Raw genomic sequence first — 20,238 nt, 5'->3', positions numbered from 1 at the left:
CCTATGTATTCGGCTTCTCTGGTGCAGGTAACCTGGTTCCTGCGACATTCATGTGTGGGGCGGCTCTCCAACCTTCTGTATTCCAAAGGGTTTCTTCGGTGTCTTCCTGGAAGGGTCCTGCTTCCCTAAAACTGCAACTGCGACTTCTCCATTGACTTCCATTGGACACATGGCTATGTTTCCATTCTGCACAGAGCCTTCTTGAGGTTCCTGTGTACTCACTCTGGGTGGTTCTTTGGGTCCCCAGCTCCTCTGAGTCTTCTGTTCAAGTTGCGTTCTCGATTACAGTTCGCATTCCACCTTCTTAATATATGGTTTCATCTCTGCCTGGAGACGAATGTATATTTGTTCTGCTTACATGATTATTGCAAAGTTTCTTGTGAATTGTGTTGATGTCTCCGGGTAGGAGATATACCAATGTGTTAGTGATTGTGTTTGGTAATAAATAGACGTATTTTTATATAAACACTGTGTGGTTCATTTTCATTTAACTTACACAACTGATTAAAGTTGGTAGGACAAGCTGCTTTACACTCCTTCAAGACAAGCCTGAAGGCTGCTCTCCACAGCTACCACTTTGAGACCTTTATATGATTATCAAAGATTACTAAAATCACCATAAGTGTTGTCTGGGTTAGTACAAGGTGCATCACTTAAATAAGTGTGCACCATATAATAAGCCAGCCTCATAAACTCTTGTTTCATTGTTCTGAATTGACAATGTCTTAAGGATGATTTTGTGTGGAAAATGAAGTTACATGTTCGCTTGAAATTATGCTATCAGCAAACAAATTAAGTCTGCAGCAAAATAAAATGATGCTCTTGATTCTGAGACCATGGAAGCCTGAGCTGGACGATTTTGTGATTGATCGTAGCCCTCTAGTTTTAATTAGTTCTCAGTGGGGGTGTCCAAAACAAGCAGAGCACGGAAACTTTGGGGCGGGGGTGTCTACAAGAACAGGATTACAATTGCTCTAATAAGTGAGGTTTCATAATAAATGTAAGGCACTCCTGGGCACTGCAAGTGTGGAAATCTTACAGAAAGTCTGCATATAACGTCACTTCAAACGTACTCAACAAACCTGGAAGTTCCTACCCTTCCTAAGTCGATGAACCTTTGCCACCATGTTTGAATGGATCATTTTCACAACAACAACTTAATCTTTTGCATTTCATGTTCAGCCAATAAAGAGAGTTTTGGTGAAGTTTTAAATGTTTATTTTCACACTAAGAGATTAGCCGATAGTTTCTCACTTTTATTCAGTTAAGTCAAATCAGATCAATTACAGAAATTATCAAAAATATTAGTTAGAACAGGCATAGAAAATAACAGTGTGTCCATTTAGAATATAGTCCCTATTCTAATCTAAAGGACCTATCCTATCGTAACAAGAAACCATAAAGAGTTCCTTCTGGAAAAAAGCAAGTAGAATTTTTGAAGCAAGGCCAGATAACTAAGGACTAACTAAAAGGATCACACTTCCCATAATGGGTATAGTTCTGGAGACTCAACTGAGTACTCTGGACAGTTGCAGTAGCAAATGTTTAAATGAGCTAGAGGATGAGAGATATCACAGCAGTAGCTATGATCAGCATAAAGACAGAAATTCTCCTCAATCTGCGTAAGGAGAAGTGAAAGAAAATCACCATCAGCAATAATTTACAGTAATTTGACCTAGCACAACAAAGTGTTAAGGGTCACGGCAGGGTAGGAGTGCATAGAACGCCTTGACTAACTAGGAACACGTACAATATAGAAAGACCTATAAATATGTTGAAAAAACAGGTGTATATATCATCTGTATCCAATAGAGGAAGATCTTCCGATGTTCTGTCGTCTTCATCCTCGATTCCCACTGTAAACGTCCATGTCGACAGGAAGTTATTCAGAGGTGGTTACAACGTATTACAAAAAGTGACACCTACAAAGGTTCTCACAGGAACCTTTTGCAAGCCTACTCTATTAGCTGTATGGTGTTCCGGTTTTGTAACAATGAGCTGCTCTACGGAATGAAACCTTTTAATTATGGTATGCACTGGTTAGATCATGAAATGTAAGCTGTATTAAGCATTTTCTTTTTTTACCTACGCTTGTTCATTATGAATATATTGCATAGAGAACAATCTAAATACAATGAAGTCACATGGTGTGGGATGATGAAGAGAAATATATTTTGCATGAAACCACATTTCACAAAAACCTCCGGCTCTATAATTCAGTTATAACGTTAAATCACTATTTATGAAAGGCATTTATTTTTCTTCAATGGATATAGAAGAATAAAAGTATAGTTTGGCCTGTCAGTTGGAGAATGATAACAATGAAAGCTTTCTGCAAATTTAGACAGCATTTTCACTGTTGCAGGTTTAATAAAAGCATATTTCCTAATGTCTACTTTATTATGCATTTCTATGTTAAAGTTTTTAACACATTTCTATATTATTATGTGGTAAATTGTTCACAGAAAATGTTTATCTTCCTCAGCACTGATGCTCTTAAGTCAGCATCAATAAAACAGCCATTTTGTTTGTAAGAAGCATGTTAGATGCAAGCACGGTCTTCCTATGTGATCAGGCAGTCTCTGCCATGAGCAGTAAATCAAATAACAATAGCAAGGATCATCAAAGGTCGTATAGAGTACGAGGATTGAGGTCATTTTTTGTGTTGTAACACTATGGTATTAAAGTGGTAAGGTGCAGCACTGCAGGGTGCAAGACAAGAGGGTGTAGCACCCCACTGTACAGTACAAGTACAAGAGATACAGTATCTATTCAGATGGGGAGATGGATTGGACTGTGTGACATAAGTGGAGAAAGGGTTGCACTGAGTGGTAAAATGGGAGGGGGTGACATGTGGATCATGCAAGTGGAGAGAGGAAAAGCTGTATGGTATGAGTGGTAACACTATGATAAGCTGGAAATGGTTAAGCAGGACATCGATCAATCAATCAACAGAAATTTATATAACATGGCTAGTCACCCCTGAGGATATCCACTCTATGGACGCTTGCTGCTGAGGGTGGGATCAGTCGAACAGCCAGGTCTTGAATCCTTTTCTGTATTCTGGGAGAGAGGATGAGGTTCGGGGGTGCAGGGGAAGGTCATTCCAGGACATAGTGGCAAGGTGGGACAAGGCACGTCCTCCGTTGTTTCTACAGCGGATGTGGGTAATGTGAAGGAGGCGGACCAGAGGTGTCTGGAGGGTTGGTTGATATATGCTGGTCCTTCGTCATGGAGGGCTTTGTAGGTGTGTGTCACCAATTTGAATTGGCATCTTTTCTGGATGGGGAGCCAGTGGAGCTTCTTGAGGTGGGGGGATGTCGGTCTGTTTGGGAAGGTCGAGGATGAGTCTGGCAGGTGAGTTCTGTATCATCTGGAGTCTCTTCAGGAGTTGGGATGTGATTCCTGTATAGAGCTAGTTGCCTAGTTCAGCCTGCTAGAGACTAGGGCTTGAGTGACGGTTTCCCTGGTGTAGATGGGGAGCCTTTTAAAGATCTTACGGAGTATGCGGTCTACAGGGAGAGAAGTAGGTTACTGTACCAGAGGCGGCTTTGATGAAAGTGTGACTACAAGTCCCTCTACGCCTGGCTTTGACCATGATGCAATAATATAGCATCTACAGAAGCACAGAGTAATCACTAGAACCGTATGTATACAGTGCGCATTAGGTGTGCCTGGTTTGTGTTCTTATTACAGGATTCAATAGGAGTGGTACACACGGGGCTGGACCCCGTGGAGTCCTGATGAAGAGCTATTAGGGGAACAGCTTGAAACATGTTGACTAAAACACATTACTGAGACAATAAGACTCATTGAGTTCAGGTTTCTTCTCAGTGAACGACCACTGATTTTTAACCATACCAACTTTAGGCTGGAATAAAAGAGTGGCCAACTAGTAAGGAATTTTTAAATGTCCTTTCCCTTTCCACTCCACATTACTGCACTACACAGTCTACAATAAAAAGTGCTCCTAAGTAATTCGCAAGTCGCAGCATGCCTCAATCCGTATAGGATTGAGAGGAACCCTAATGATGAAGCATGCCACCTAGGGGCAATCCAGAAGGGTGAGGGGTCTCTAGAAAAAAAGTATTTTTTCTAGATAAGGGATTACAACAAATTCTTGCTGTATCCTATCTAATTCCCTAAGGGCAGGTTTTCTGACAATTTTGGCCAGGGGCATCTGCAAGAATGCTGTAGTAGAGTATGGGAGTTCACTGGCTTGTGTCATTGTCTTTCGTAAATGCTGCCTTCGGAATCGTTAATAGGCTTGTTGGTCCCTCCTTAGTCCCGCCTTGTCTTCATTTGTAACCTCCCATGGCTACTGGTCCAATTTACTTCATTGTTACATGGGACCTGTTATTTAGTCTGAAAGCACTATTTACGTTATTGAGTTTCTCTTACTGCAGGCTGGACATGCACTGCTTCAGCTGAAACCGCTTGTGTTTTTTCAAGCAGCACGGCTGCCCCGTAACAGGGGCACCCACTTTCAATCACTTTAACTCGGCATTATCTTGTTTCTGTTTCAACCCCCCAAGTAAAATGGATTTTGAAATGATTAGCAAATTAAGTCTTGTGAATTCCAGGTAGCACATAATCGTGTGCTAATGGGCTGAAGCTGACAACAACAAATCTGTGTTATGTCATCTGCACTAAAACCACCTGACAGAGTTGTTTTCAAAAGCCTGTTTTATTATCAAAAACAACACTACAACCACCACCAATACCACCACCAGTACCACTACCACCACGAATTCCACCACCACCAATTATACCACCGCCAATACCACCACCAATGCAACTACCAATACCACCACCTCCACCACCACCAATACCACCACCAATACCACCACCACCAATACCTTCATCACCAATACCACTACCACCAATACCACCAATACAACCTCAACCACCAATACCACCACCAATACCACCAGCACTACCAGCACCATCAATACCACAACCATCACCACCAATATCACCACCAATACCACCAACACCAATGCCACCACCAATACCACCACCACCAATGCCACCACCACCAATACCACCACCACCAATACCACCACCACCAATACCACCTCTACCAATACCACCACCACCACCACCAATACCACCGAAACCAATACCACCACCACAATGCTATCACCAATACCAAAAATACCACTACTACCAATAACACCACCACCAATACCACCGAAACGAATACCACCACCACCACCAATACCATTAATACCAATACCATCACCACCACCAATACCACCAAAACCAATACCACCACCACCACCAATACCACCACCAATACCACTACCACCAATACCACCACCACTACCAATACCATCAATACCACTACCAGTACCATCAATACCACCACAACCAATACCACCACCAATACCACCAATATCACCAATAGCACCACCACCATCCCACCAACACCAATTCCAATACCACCATCAACACAATACCACCACCACCAATACCACCATCAATACCAATACGACCACCATCAATGCCACCACCACCAGTACCACTACTAATACCACTAATAACAATACCACCACCACCACAAATACCATTACCACCACCACCAATACTACCACCAGTACCAATACCGCCACCACCAATGCCACCACCACCAATACCACCACCACCAATACTAGCACCACCAATACCACCACCAATACCACCAAAACCAATATCACCACCACCATCACAATGCCATCACCAATACCACAAATACCACCACCACCAATACCACCATCACCACCACCACCAATACCACCGCCAATACCACCTCTACCAATACCACCACCACCAATACCAATACTACCACCACCAATACCACCACCAATACCACTACCATCAATACCACCACCAATACCAATACCATCAATACCAGTATCACTATCACCAATACCACCACCAATACCACCACAACCAAAACCACCACCAATATCACCAATAGCACCACCACCATACCACCAATTTCAATACCACCACCAACACAATACCACTATCATAACCAATACCACCACCACCAATGCCGCCACCATCAGTACCACCACTAATACCAATACCACCAATACCAATACCAATACCACCACCGCAAATACCAGTACCACCACCACCTATACCACCATCAGTACGAATACGGCCACCACCAATGCCACCACCCATACCACCACCACCACCAATTCCACCACCACCAATACTAGCACCACCAATACCACCACCTCCACCAATACCACAACGACCAATACCACCAATACCAATACCGCCACCACCAATACCACTACCAATACCACCACCACCAATACCATTACCACCGCCACCAAAACCAGTACCACCACCATCACTACCAATACCACCACCTCAGCACCTCTCGCTCACCAGTAATAGCAGGGGCACTGTACGAGGCCAGAGCTGCAGCTGAGACCATCCCTCCCTCCCTCTATGCCTGCCATAACGCACAGCCTGCCCTGCATCAGGAGGTGAAGCAAGGGCCCTACTACAGCCGGAGTGTTTTTTAAGAGGCCGAAGATAGCATTGACAACACGCAATGCCACACTGCACACTCAAATCACGGAGAGAGCATGAAATAGCCCCACCTCCCGCTTTTTCTCCTGAACCGTGACCGTGTAATCACAGAGCGAAAGGTGTTGGAGCGCTTTGTTAGTGTTTATAGCTCAGATCATATGTAATTCTAACTTGACACTTTGTGTCTGTGTAATTTATAACACTTACACATCTTCTTTCTGGCACTAATTATCACTACTTTGCAGTCGTCGCAGGCCAGTCTCTTCCACTGATATTTAAAATCTAACTAGCGGTCGAGAAGGCCCTTTATTGCAATGCAATATGTCTTGCATTTGTGAGAGTTTAAGCTATTAGTATTGTAGATGACAATGCCTTTTATTTATGCTTGAAAACCCAAAACATAAATAAAATGCATTGTTATTTACAATGCCAATAGCTCAAACTCAAGTGAATGCAAGACCTATTACATTGAAAATACTTGTTACATTGGTAGTCATTAGGGTTGGAGGAAATTCTTGTAATTTGTTTTCATGTAGTTATGCAAAATTTCAGCAAACTTCCACAAAATTGTGCAACATGCATGTCCGTCATTTCAAGTAATATTTTAGTGGGAATTTCATCCTTATGTCAAGTTTAGGTGCGATGATGGATTTAAGCAAAAGCTGCGTGAACAACACCCATTTGCGTACATTTTTTTACAGCGAATAGTGTATTTTGAAGTATATGATTAACGTGAATGGTATGCAGTTATGTGAAGCGGAGTAATGGCATAATATTAGGAATTTTATGGTATCAAGCATAACATGAAATTCCTGAAATTACGCGAATTATACTCTTGCCATGGCCAAGTATTCACACTGAGGCCGAGGGAAACCCAGGACCTGCATGCAGCACAGCTTAGGACTCAAAACTGAGTCTCTCCGATTTTTAAATATTTTGTTAAAAACGGAACTATCTTCAAACAGTGCTAACCATTACAAAAAAAACGACAGACTCAAAAATATATCAATGAGAGTTATTTCCACTCTCTTGTATTCAGTAATATGACATTCTTAAATATACATCATCAATATCTTCCATCTTTGATATCAAATGTCAAAATTAAATCAAAAACATATTGTAAACTTTGCCCAACAATGTTACAAAAAGACCCAATGCATTTCGGGTTTATTCAAAAACCCTTCGTCAGGGGAATTCTAATTCACAAGTTCACAAGTTAACTGTCGGTGTCTCCTCCGTTCAGAGCTACAACAAAAATCAAATAAATACAAAATGAGCAGATATAAAGTAGCATTGTGAACAGAAATACAACTGAATAGGATTTACACTCAAAAAGAATGACAAATAAAACAAACTGTAACATCAGTATGGTGTGCGCTAGAAAAACACTGTGGTGTTATGAATGTGTTACTAAAAAACACTGTGGTGTTATAAATGTGTTACTAAAAGCCAATCACCACTCACCAACGTGAGAAGGGTGCTTGACAAGCTGAGATAACTCTGTGACCTCTTACCCAAAGCTTCAACCATAAGCTCCGGTTATTGACAATCCTCAGAAGGCTAATCCTCGGAAGGTTCGAGTATTGAAAAAACAGGGATTAACTCAATAACGAGCAGTGTTGCACAAGCACACTTTGCGGTCAATACACAAACTGGCAGTCTACGCTGCCCCAATGTGGAAAAGCTTACCGAAACGTGCAATCGAACCGCCGGTTCGTCCCGTTGTGAACAACTAACGAAATCCAGAATATGCCCTGTGATGAACAAAGGTAGAGTTACTACCACGTTTCTCCAAAAGTATTAATGATCGCCACAACCCTTCACGTAATGGAGAAACTCACCAAAAACAACGCCGGGCGTACTCTTCGGTGCTCTCACTTTGCCGTCTGTAACGTGCGTGATGACGTCCATATTATGACAATCATTTTTAAAGGGGCCCAACCGGGGTCAAAAAGGAGCAGTAATCTTCGCAACTTTATTTACACTGCTTCCAAAGACAAGGAAACAGTTTCTGATAACCTGACGCATCATTCCCGAATGTGTGCTCGTCAGTCATAAAACCCGGATGGGGAGTTACAGCTCCATAAAGGAAAAGCACATGCATATAAAGGACTGGTTATAGAAGCATCCATTATGAGAAAGCTGCATAAGTATGTAATGCGGGATATTATACAGACACGTCCTCTGTGACTCATACCAAGTGTACCAGATGCCTCTAGTGATCCTAAAAACACTTAGCATCTCTTACCTAGAGTGCAAAATGAAACCTAGCATGAAAAAAACATTAAAAAAGGAGTGCAAATCCTATACAATATTTAAAACCTGTGCACATTTTCATATAAGTGATACAAGGATATCTTCATGAAAACACAATAGGTTCAGAGAAAAAATAATAATTCATAATGATCATTAAGACCCCGGGGGATAATTGTGTCTAGATATTTGATCCAGTAAGTCTCCCTATGTGCTAGTACTACATTTATCTCTATGCCTGGAGTCAAGTGGATTTTTTCAAGAATTGTGTATCTCAACTGGGGGATCGTATGTGGAGTGCTAACCCAATGCGCTGCCAGGGATTAATTTAAGTTTTTGATTTGGATTCTTCTCTTGTGTTCAATAATTCTCGTTTTAATCTTACGGCTAGTTCGCCCTACATAGACCAGCCCACATGGGTATTTAACGGCATAGATGACACCCTCTGTGTTACAATCAGAAGTGTGGCCTAGTTTCAATTTTTGACCCGTTTGTGGATGGTCAAAAGTATCTCCCAAAATTACATTGCCACACTGGCCACAATTATGACATTTCCTCATGCTTTGTAATGTGTTTTATCTTCAGGTTGACGAAATGTAAGAAGTTCCCTCAAGTTTTTTGACCTGTTATGTGCAAATAATGGTAAATCTCGAAACAGTCCTGCAAAATCGACCTCTTGTTCGATAATGTCCCAGCGTTTCCTTATGATTGCCTTAATTCGGGGTGCTTGAACAACAGAGTGTTTTAGAACAAACACTGCACATGTGTTAGAAGGCTTCAAAATGTGCTGGTACTCAAAGTAAGCCATAAATGTATTTGCATAGGATGGGGTCCCCGGAAAACCCATGGATGTTCCTGTTCTCTGTAAATAATAATTGTCCTGCCAAATAAAATAACTGTGATACAACGAAAAGTATAATAATTCCAAAAGAAAGATTCCCTTCTCGTGTGTTATAGAAGATTGTAACAATCTCCATTCCACCGCCTCCAGACCCTCATTGTGGGCAATCGACGTATACAGAGCGACCAGGTCGATGGTACATAACAAAACTTCCTCATCAAAGTAATGTCTGACATTTTCCAATTTCAACAGACAGTCCGTTGTATCTTTGATATATGTTTCCCATGATTGTACAAGTGGTTGCAGATGGAAATCTAGGTAGTGCCCAATTGGTTCATGGATCGATCCACATCCACCCACTATGGGTCTGAAAGGAGGGTGTACGCTGTCCTTGTGCATTTTAGGAAGCATATAAATATGCGGAGTCTTCGGTGTAAGGTTTTGCAAAAACTTTCTGGTGTTATCATCAATTTGACCATCATCCATTCCTTTTTGTAAGATGTTCAATAAATCCATACATTCTTTGGTTGGATCATGGTCCAACAGAATATACGTGTCCATATCATTCACATGGTCATTAACATTACGTGTGTAGTAGTCTGTGTCGAAGACCACCAAGGCTCCCCCTTTATCTGCAGGTTGAAAATAATCTCCTTATCCTGTCTCAATGCATTCAAGATGCGTAATTCCTTCCGTGATAGATTAGTATATTTCGGTTTGGTGTATTGAATTTTTTCCAGATCTTTCTTCACCAAAATCTCAAAACTATCCAGAGTCTTATAAGAGAGTGGAGACATAAATTTACTTTTCGGACGGAACGGTGGTATTGATTGAGCTTGCCCATCCTGAACAGTATTGGTGGCAAAGAACCATTTTAATCTCAACTTCCGCATGAATTTGAAAAAAGATATTTCCGTCTCCATACTTTTGGACGCATATGTCGGAACAAATGAAATTCCTTTATTCAAAATGCTAATTTCCTCTGCAATTAAAACCCTTTTAGAGATGTTCATCACAAGGGAACTTATTTCCTGAGATTTCTCTGTGGTCTGCCTGTATCTGGCGCCTTTTTTGATTTTTCCCCTCCGGACATGGTGTCTGTTAGTACATTGTCTTTGTCTGGTGGTAGCTTTGACATTTGGCCCTCTGCCAAAAAAGACGTTTTATGGCTGATGTTGTAGCAGTTTCTTCCGTACGTTCTCTGGATTGTTCTGTGACTGATCTAGCTGATGGTCGTTGTAGGGATAGATCTTGGTCGGTAACTACACTTTCTTCCGATGAAGTTGCTCCTGGTTTTTTAGAAAAACGTTTTTGAGCATAGGCTTCAGCCCATGAGTACACCTCATCCAATTTATAGTCAATTGTGTCCAGTCGAAATGTTCTGATCTTTCGCTCATGCACCTCCTTGGCGTGGACATCTAATCTGTTATTAATATCTGAGTCCTAAGCTGTGCTGCACGCAGGTCCTGGGTTTCCCTCGGCCTCGTTTTGAATGAATCTTACTTGTGAGGGGTATACGGCTAAACCCGTAGCATGCATGCACGCTAAACTGTATTTAAAACTGAATACATTAAACATAGTGTTTTGAATAAAATATGGAGAAAGTTTAGGTGTGCAGGACCCCTCTTCGAATTGCAAGTATTCACACTGACATGACTGAGCTGAGAGGGTCAAGTTTAAGTCTCTCTGTATGATGCATAAAGCCTTCAATGGCACTGGTCTCCTCGACCTTCAAAAATCGTTCAAGTGGTACTCCCCTCGGCGAGAATTGAGATCTTCTCTTTCTAAATTAGTGGACATCCCAAAAATAAATTAGGCCAGCTCGGGTGCCAGGAGTTTCTCATTCTTAGCCACCAAACTTTCGAGCTCCCTGCATCTATACTTTAAGATCTCAACCGAGTCTTACTCTCTTTAGGAAGTCATTGAAGACATGGCTCATTGTCTCCTCTTCTAAAAAACTCTGTGTTTCATTTTAAGTTGTTTTGAGGTTGTGCTAGCGCCAAGACACATCGCAATTCGCGCACTCTAGAAAATGTTTACTTACTTACTTACTCACTCTTTTATTTTGTGTGTCAGCTATACCTAGAAAGGAAGATACTGTTGGTTGTGAGGGAACCAATCACCTGCTACAATGGGGCTGATGAGTGTTTGATAGGAACACCTCAATTGTTGTTTGGGCTACTTGATGTAAATACAAAATATCTGTATTTTTAGTGGGAATTTTAATTAGAAATACCAATATTAATCAAATTGAATAAATAATATTTTTTAAAAAAATAAATACAGAATGTTCTCAAGATAAAAGTGGCGAATAAGGAAGAAGTGTCAAATGCAGGCCATAGTCATCTATTCTTGTGGTTCTTGTTTGGAGAACTAGTCAGCCGTGGGAGGATCGAGGAAGCTCGTGGCAGCGGGGTTCATTAGTTGGACTATGGCTCATTGTGACTGAGGTATGTATTTTGTGTTAAGGTCTGCAGGGGACACCAGTTGTTTTTTGGTCGATTGGTCTGAGAAGCATGGACAAACCCACGACTTGGATTCGGTGGAGGAGTCCTGAAACAAGAACAATAATTACATCTCTTCTTTAATTTCTCAAAACATTGACTTATTAACTTTTTAAAGAACTTTTAACGCCTTCACATCCTGAGATCCAGATGCATGAAGCCCTGCATCACATGGTTTATTGTGAAGACCAGCTTTGCAGGCACACCGACATGTCACCGGCGGAAACCCTTGTGAGATGTTGGTGGCATCGAAACAGCTGGTATTGGAGAAAAACTGCGGAAATTGGCGCAGTTATTCCCCATTTTCTAGATCATCAAATTGTAATCGGGCTAGAATCCTGACACAGGAATTACCAATCCTCTCTGTGTTAGTAATTCCTAGGAAGTCCCAATGATTACTGAACAACTTGTAATGAAGTGGTTACTGTTTGTGAATCGGACTCTGTATGTTTGCTTCAAAGTTCAAAATGACATGAGCCCCACTCCCACCCCTACATATTTAGGGGCAGATTTACAAGCCCCTTGCGCCACTCTTGCGTCACTTTTAACATGGGAAAAGTGACACAAAAGTGGCGCAAGAGGCTTGTAAATCTGCCCCCCAGTGTGCCAAATGTAGGGCCATGGTGCCGTGTCTTTAGTGGACCTCTCTTGTAGTTCCATTGAAAAAAGACAAAGACAGTTCAAGGAAAAATCGCTATAAAGTAACATTAATGTCCTTCAATCAAAACATAAGAAATGAACAAAGAGGACCGTGTGGGTCTTTCACAAACCACCCCAAGTGCAACAAGTCACAACAGATGTTGACATCTCAGGAGACATAATTTTAAAAACGTTCTTTGGCAAATCAAGTTTTTGCGGAGAAGACCGATTGTAAGGCACGCTATAAAAAGAATATGAGAAGCAGTGATGTCATGCTCAAAGTCTTTCGGGACGTCGCATTGGAAGCCACATGTTTGCGACTCTTGGTGCATAGCACATAGTGCCTTTTGAAGAATGATGGCATGGGGCCAGCCAACTAACAGCGAGCACCTCTCTCTTTCTTTTGGGAGCATGTACATAAAAGGATTAAAGCATGGTTGAGAACCGCAGCACCGCATGATAAGAAGCGTGTGTGGTGGAAAGACAGCTGCCTTACACCTCATTATAAAGAACTGCACAGAACATGTCAACATGTGTGCCCTTGCTGTACATTCATCCTTCTCAGTGACTCGCCTGTCACTAGAGCCCTGGGAAAAGCTTTGAGGAACAGGAAATGAACTGCATCTCCGAATCATGTGAGGATGGGACGGTCCGGACTTGAAACAATGGCCCATAGTATTTTCATCCATGAGTCTATTGAAAACATCTGCTACGGTCCCTGTGTACATTCTCAGAAAATGTTATTTAATTCGAATTTGGAATGGCATCCTGTTGCCTAAAAAAATATACTGATGCATTACGTTCTAAGTAGAGCTATAGTTGCATTTCCAATGTGTATGTAAGTAGACCAAATTGGGAATTTCCCATCGGTGATGCAAAGAATTCTGATTTTGTCCGACATCCACTGCACAGATTCCCTGCCATTGGCCCAACAACTGGTCTGTTTTAAGAGCAGGATGGGTGGGACATGCGTGTGCTGAAACACAGCCTCATAGCTCCAAGTGTGGCCATGGGCGTCAATTCACTAAAATGCCAAGGGGAGCGGAAGTGACATCACACACCATCTGACCTTTACTTTGAGTCACACACACAAATGCTTAAACATACACACACATTTACACACTCTCAGTCAAACACTCACCTCCAAGCATGCATGCAACATGCTGGACTGTCAGATAGGGTCATATTCCAGCTAATTATTCTCCATTTGTTATTACACTAATAGTGAATAATATTAGTCACTATTTGTGTAATATAGATTTTACAGAAAACCATGAAATTAAGCTCCGAATGACGTCCATTAGGGCAAGCTGCTCCTGTGTTCCAGACACTGGTTTCACTACCTCTGAGGCCAGAGGTCTCAAAGGCAGTGTCAGGGGTAGCAAGAAGGAAGCCAGGGGTCACAGCCGCGACCCTGGCGGCCCCTAAATGACATCCCTGAGTATGGCAGTGAACAGGACAGGTGCGGTCACTCAAGAAGGTGGAGTGGGGTGGAGTGGGGAGGGGAGTGGAGAGGAGGCGTGCCCATAGAATCTTTGCAGGATAGGATAATGCGGCAGGGGTGTAAGTGAGTGGGAATAGGGCGGGACTCAGGACATGCTACGGCTGAGGGTTCTGATAACGAACTTGTGCTGAGGCGCAGCAGTCCACTCACTGCTACTTGTGACCCCACCCGCGCTTGGCTACTGATGCTCAACGGCGTAGCATGGGTTGCCAGCACCCGGGGCAAGGCAAGTATCCGTCCACTTTTCTTTTAAAAATGTGCAGCCCTAAGAATGGTCCTGTGCCCCTAAGAATGCCGTGGAGAAGGTTGGGGTGCAACCGCGCCTGTGGCCCCACCCATGCTAAGCCATCAGGGATGCTGACCCTCTTCTCATAAAAAAGCTTCACTACTTTGCCAATTCACGAAGCTCGCAAAGGCCCAGTTTATGAAAGTAAATGTAAGCAATTGGGCAGAGATTCACGCCTCTGCCTGAACATACCATTCAGTGTGTGTTCTGTTCATTCTTGGTAGTTTTCCAGGAAGCTGCACCAGGTGGTGGGTTTCAGGATTACGACTGTAAATGTCAAGTGACTTTTTATACATATCTACTGTTACTCCAGGGGAGATTTCTTAATAACAGAAAAGTCTGCACAGAAAGAACAGAACCCTCTGTGCGCATGCTTGTTTTCCCTGTGGATAAAGCCCCTAGCTTACACCCCACCCAACATTGGGGTGGTATGGTCTGAAGGGGAGTTAAGTAGAGTAAGTCTCCAACCATTTACAGGGTGTAAAGGGAACGAAAAGGAGTTTGAGAATGAATGCAAACATACATGTTTGTAGGGATTTCCGAACTTCCATCTCAAGATACTTTAAAACGCCATCTCCCCACCCCTCAAGTGAGATTTACAATTACAGATTCCTCCACACTTGTGCAGCGGCGGCCGGCGCAGGTAAGCGCGTGGAGCGATGGGGTGGTGGGGCAGAGGAGGAGGCCGATAGCCTTCCCCAAGCTCCCACCCAGCGCCTGCCACGCCCCTGCCCCGCCCCACCGTCCGCCGCATTTACCTATGCCAGCCACAACTGCACTTGTGGTGGAGAAATCTATGCTTGCTAAACTGCTTACCCCTTTCTTATCTACCACAATCTTTTGTCAAATCCTGGCCAGTATAAAACAGGTAGAGTTGGCCACAAACTAAGGGTTGCACCTAAATTTACCTTTGTGAATTGGCCCCAAAGATTTATTTTTAAATAACAAATTTGCATGTTTAAGACTCTCTTTGTACATTGCTAGTAACACATGCCTGCATTGTGCAAGAAAAGGCAGAACTGCAGTATGTGCCCGACCCACTTCAGATCAGGGTGCCATGCCATAGCTGTCAATCCATTTGTCATAACACTCAAATATCTTGCTTTCTGATCATCTTTACCAGACATCGATACACTTACTTAGATTACTTTTAAAAACATGGCAGTCATATATAGGAGTAACAGAATCGATGAGTGGGTGGACCCACCAAACAGAAAAACCTATCAATGTGTTTTTCAGGATATCTACAATAAAAAGATGTGAACCTAATTTAAATATGATTAATTTCACTCTATGTGATGGGAATAGTTTATGTAATGTAATCAGTGTGTAAAGTGTAAACATACAAGATTTACTGTTCATTTCCTCGATTACTTGGGAGAATCACAGAAATGGTGATCAAAAAGCTGATGACCCTACGTTCATCCAACTCCAGTTTGGTGGATTTAAAAAACACAAAATCACTTATTATTATGCAGGAAATGGGATAGGATCAATGATGAGCAGTACTAAAGTATGGGCTGGGCTAGAGATACTAAGGTGTAAGCAGATATGGGGTAGCAGTCTAAGGAAAATGTCAGGGGTAGCTAGGGCACAGGCAGGTTTAGAGGGCATAGGTTAGAGTCAGGGCCACTGGAATTCTGTGGAAAGGTAAGTAATTATGTGGCAATGCAGACTAAATTATGCAGCAAGAAAAGGCAAAATGTGTAGCACAATGCACCACATTTAGTGATAGTATTACTTTAATATTTTGGCATGTGTACGCAGGTTAACACTATTTGGGTAAAGGTTTCACCTCATTAGTGCCAGTAAAACACCCACATACAGCAATAAGTAACAGACACATGAACAGCCAACCTTTGTGAAGGAACTATCACTGCACGAATGGGTTGCTGCTGTTATAGTAACTTTTGATCCGTTTGAGCCAAAAACAATCACTTTGTTAAAATCTGCAGATTATCCGGCAGATGATGGATTATGTAGCAAAAGCAGTAAATTTATAATGAATTCGAAATTATGTGGAAAACCCGCACCTCAAAAATCGCTTAACTCCAGTGGCCCTGGTTATAAATGGGGGTGAAGGCATTAATCATAGGCATGGCAGAGGTACTAGGTAATAGGGTAAAATTAAGGTTTTAAGGTTGAAAGAATAGGAAGTGCTACTAGGAAAGAGGTAGCAGCAATAGGGTGAAGATAGGTGTAAAAGCACAAGGGTTCAAATAAGGGCAGAGGCACTAAGGGTGTGTGTGGAGCTACAGCCTCAAAGGTATAGGCAGGCATAGAAGCACTGGTCAGGGTTAGCAGTACTGCAGGGTGTAGCAGAGATTCTAGGATCTTTGTAATGCACGGCAGAGGTATAGCATGTAGGCACAGGTAGGATTTAGGAGAGGGTGGAACTACCAGCTGTGGCACGTGCGGATAAGAGCGGTGGGCAGTGGGGCCGGGTGAGGGGGGATTTCGACTGACGATGACGAGGGAAAATTAAATAAACAAATAATTTTCCCTCGTCGTCGTCCGTTTAAATTACCCCCCCTCCCCCCCCACCTCCACCCAGCCCCACTGCACTTACCTGCACGGGCTGTGGCTGAGAACTACTCTAGGACAGCTAGTGGTAGAAGGCAGGAGTAAATGAAAAATACAACGTAGTTCAGTGAGAAGTGGGGGAACTTGGCTAAGGTTTACGACGAGTTATGGAGAGAGAAAAGGTGGAGTCATGTGGGGGTTCCTCCTTCAGAAACAAGGCAGCCCCCGACACAGAGGACAGGAGCGCATGGCCCCAGGACCGGCTTTAGCACTGGTGGTGCCCGGTGCAACTGTCACATTAACTCCTCATAACGAATTCCCTCACTACCACTCTCCAACAGTGCCGCTCCATGGGCCCTTCCTGAAATACATTTCATTTTTTAAAGCACTACTCATAGTACACTCACACTCGGTTTTGTGATCTGCACTTCACACGCTCTTTGCAGCAGGCACATTATCCCTCTGCGCTACTTTATGAGTCAGAACTGCCACTAGACAAAATTCCGAACTTTCACGGCAGGAACATAATCATCAGAATTATCTGGAAATTTGTATTGTTGCCTTAAACTGCTATTTTTAAACACAGCGTCCCCCCTTCCCCCTAAAAGTCAGCGTCAGGTGCTGCTGCACCGGTCGCACCACCCTAAAGCCGGCCCTGCATGGCCCTCCCTATCCCTATAAAATGGTAATAGGGGGCTATGCGATCCTGAAAAAGAATGTCGCGCTTTTTTTCGCAATGAATGATGTGCTCCGTTTTGGGAATTACATTTACGTCGTGATATTCAAGGAAAAAGACTCCCGGAAAAAGTGACCTTTGTACGGTACATGAGTCCATCTTCTCTAGAATCACATACAATTAACTGACCCACGAACCCAACCCTAATTCATGACGTAGAGTGGACAAATAGGAATGCCGTCTCCATTATTCAACTGCTAGCAACATCCGAAATAGACTGCCATTCGGGCACAGCAAAAAGGTCGTTGGATACATCAGCTTCCTTTTACGCTCGTTGTATGAGGAATTATCGGTACCTCCTCTGACAGCAAGATGGCTCAGCGAGTTACGTGCATGCTGCTGATAATCGCATACACCCTTGAGGGCTCACTTTCTTATCTGCAAGTTCATGATGTACTTACTGTCACGGAAAAATAATAGCCCATTGTGATGTGCCGGATGATGGTGTATTGGAGTGTTGCAATACGAACCATTTAGTCCCATTTAAAAAAAAAATATTTCTGGAACCTCGCCTGAAATTGCCCTGGTGATGGTCGTGGGCTGCCCAGGGTTTGTTTGTGTGCCCTCGGTGACTCCCAGCTTTTACAGCACGGGAAACAAGCGGTAATTTACAAGAAGTGGGAGTCATATCGCGCGAGCCAGCTGGATGACAAGGAGCTGCCCTAAATGCACTGTGTCCTGGAGAACAAGATAGCGCCTCCTCCGGACTCGGAAACCGTTACGCGCTTCCAAAGAGAAAACAACTCTGCCTCAGAACGCCTGTGAGGGACGAAATTAACTGCCCCCGCGAGATGCTTTCAGTAATCACTTCCAAATAAAATATCCGTTCTTCTGCGAGAATAAAAAAAAGCGCGCGCACATTCTCTGTTACTCTGAATATGTTCTGCGTGAATGGACTCTAGTGAGGAACCACAGACCACCCTGTTTTTTTTTTTTTTTAAAGAATTAAAGTTAATGCTTTGTCGTGCAGAAGCGCTCGAAAGGCAGGGAGTGTTCGTTCAGTGACAAAAAACACAAACAAACTGCAAAATGCTTCCAAAATGTGAAGTTACGAGCATTATCACTACATCATATATCCGACCGCGTCGATAGCTGCGTAGCGCTTTATGCAGGAAGGGTTGTTCACCTAACTCTATCTAAAAGCGGTGGGTTCTAAACAAACCACATACTCTTTAATGTATAGCGCCTTAAAGTCTCCCAGGCACCTCGCAGCGCTTCATGCAGCTCCCAATAAATACATGAACGCCAGAAACAAATACTTACACGGGTACAGCTTGATAAACTCGTCCTCTTCGACGTGTGTACTATTCCCATGGTCGTCATGGTGAGGGGTGTCATAGGTGACAAAAATAGCAAACAAAATTATAAGGATGACCTGGAAGGTGATGGCCAGGAAAGAAAACTTAAACCTCATGTTAGAGGCAAAGGGCGGCGCCATGGTGCACTCCTGGGCTCTGGAGGGCTATGATGCGAAGATAAAAACACACTCGGGGGTTCTCCAGTTTTGTATTCAATGGGCTGGGCAGCCTGAGTGACATAGCAAAAGAGTTACACCCACCGAAGGAGGAGGGTGGAGTGACAGTCAATTCCGAAAATTGCACGTACCATTACTGCAGGGCATAGACAATTCAAAGGCTTCAACGCTTGCCCTGCAGTGTGGGCATTTTTATTTTTATTCTTCTCTTTTTAAAAAATATTTTCTTCTCTTTCTTTATTTTTCTTCTCTTTTTTGTTTTTTGTTTCTCTGACGAATCTACGCACCACCTCTAAATGTTATCTTGCAAAAGAAGAAACATTATAAGTGTTACAACCATACTGTACAGTAACTTTCGATTAACTGCAGTGTTTCAGACTTGTGCCCAGTGACGCGCGCACCTCCTGACCTCAGGATTCACGGAAGCGAACAGAAGCCGCTTGAATCGTTTCCTCGAAGCGCAGAGCATCTTTCAGTACATGTGAGTTCTTCTTTACATCAGCAGTTTAAGGGCGTTCTATTTAAACATATGAACTGACAGATGAAACAGATGTAACTCAGAGAGAGCTGGCAAGAAAATCAAATATCACCGCGTGCCAAGAACTACCAAGTGCAGCCGTTATGTATTATTAGATAACGCGAGGGGCCTTATCACAAGGAGCCAACGCTCAAAGTGCCAATTGAAGGAGGGGTGTCTGCCCCTGTTTTGGAGCGTCTGTTGTTGACAAGCTGGCGCTATTTTACCACCTTAGCGCCATTTTACCAACCTGGGGGCATATTATCAAGCACGGCGTTAAAATGATCGCCGCTTTTGCGGCAGAAAACTGCCGCTAAAGCGGCGATAAAATGGGCTTGATAATATGCCCTTGAGAATTCCCACAGAAGCCCATGTTCTGGTGTCAACATGGGCTTCTATTGGAATTCTCTGTGGCATATTATCAAGC

General features: G+C 43.0%; 1 protein-coding gene across 1 annotated transcript in view; it reads right to left on the bottom strand.

The window, feature by feature from the left end:
- The window catches only part of RHAG (Rh associated glycoprotein), a 132,955-nt gene extending 113,182 nt beyond the window's left edge, over positions 1-19,773 (bottom strand). The window contains exon 1 of the mRNA XM_085610494.1: positions 19,084-19,773. Coding sequence (XP_085466620.1) covers positions 19,084-19,258 — 175 coding nt within the window. The 5' untranslated portion in view covers positions 19,259-19,773. The remainder of the gene's footprint in view (positions 1-19,083) is intronic.
- Positions 19,774-20,238: the final 465 nt, after the last annotated feature.

This window comes from Triturus cristatus, chromosome 6, assembly GCF_964204655.1.
Source record: "Triturus cristatus chromosome 6, aTriCri1.1, whole genome shotgun sequence".
Lineage (NCBI taxonomy): Eukaryota > Metazoa > Chordata > Amphibia > Caudata > Salamandridae > Triturus > Triturus cristatus.
The sequence above is the reverse complement of the archived record's forward strand: the minus strand, read 5'-3'. Positions and strand labels throughout refer to the sequence as shown.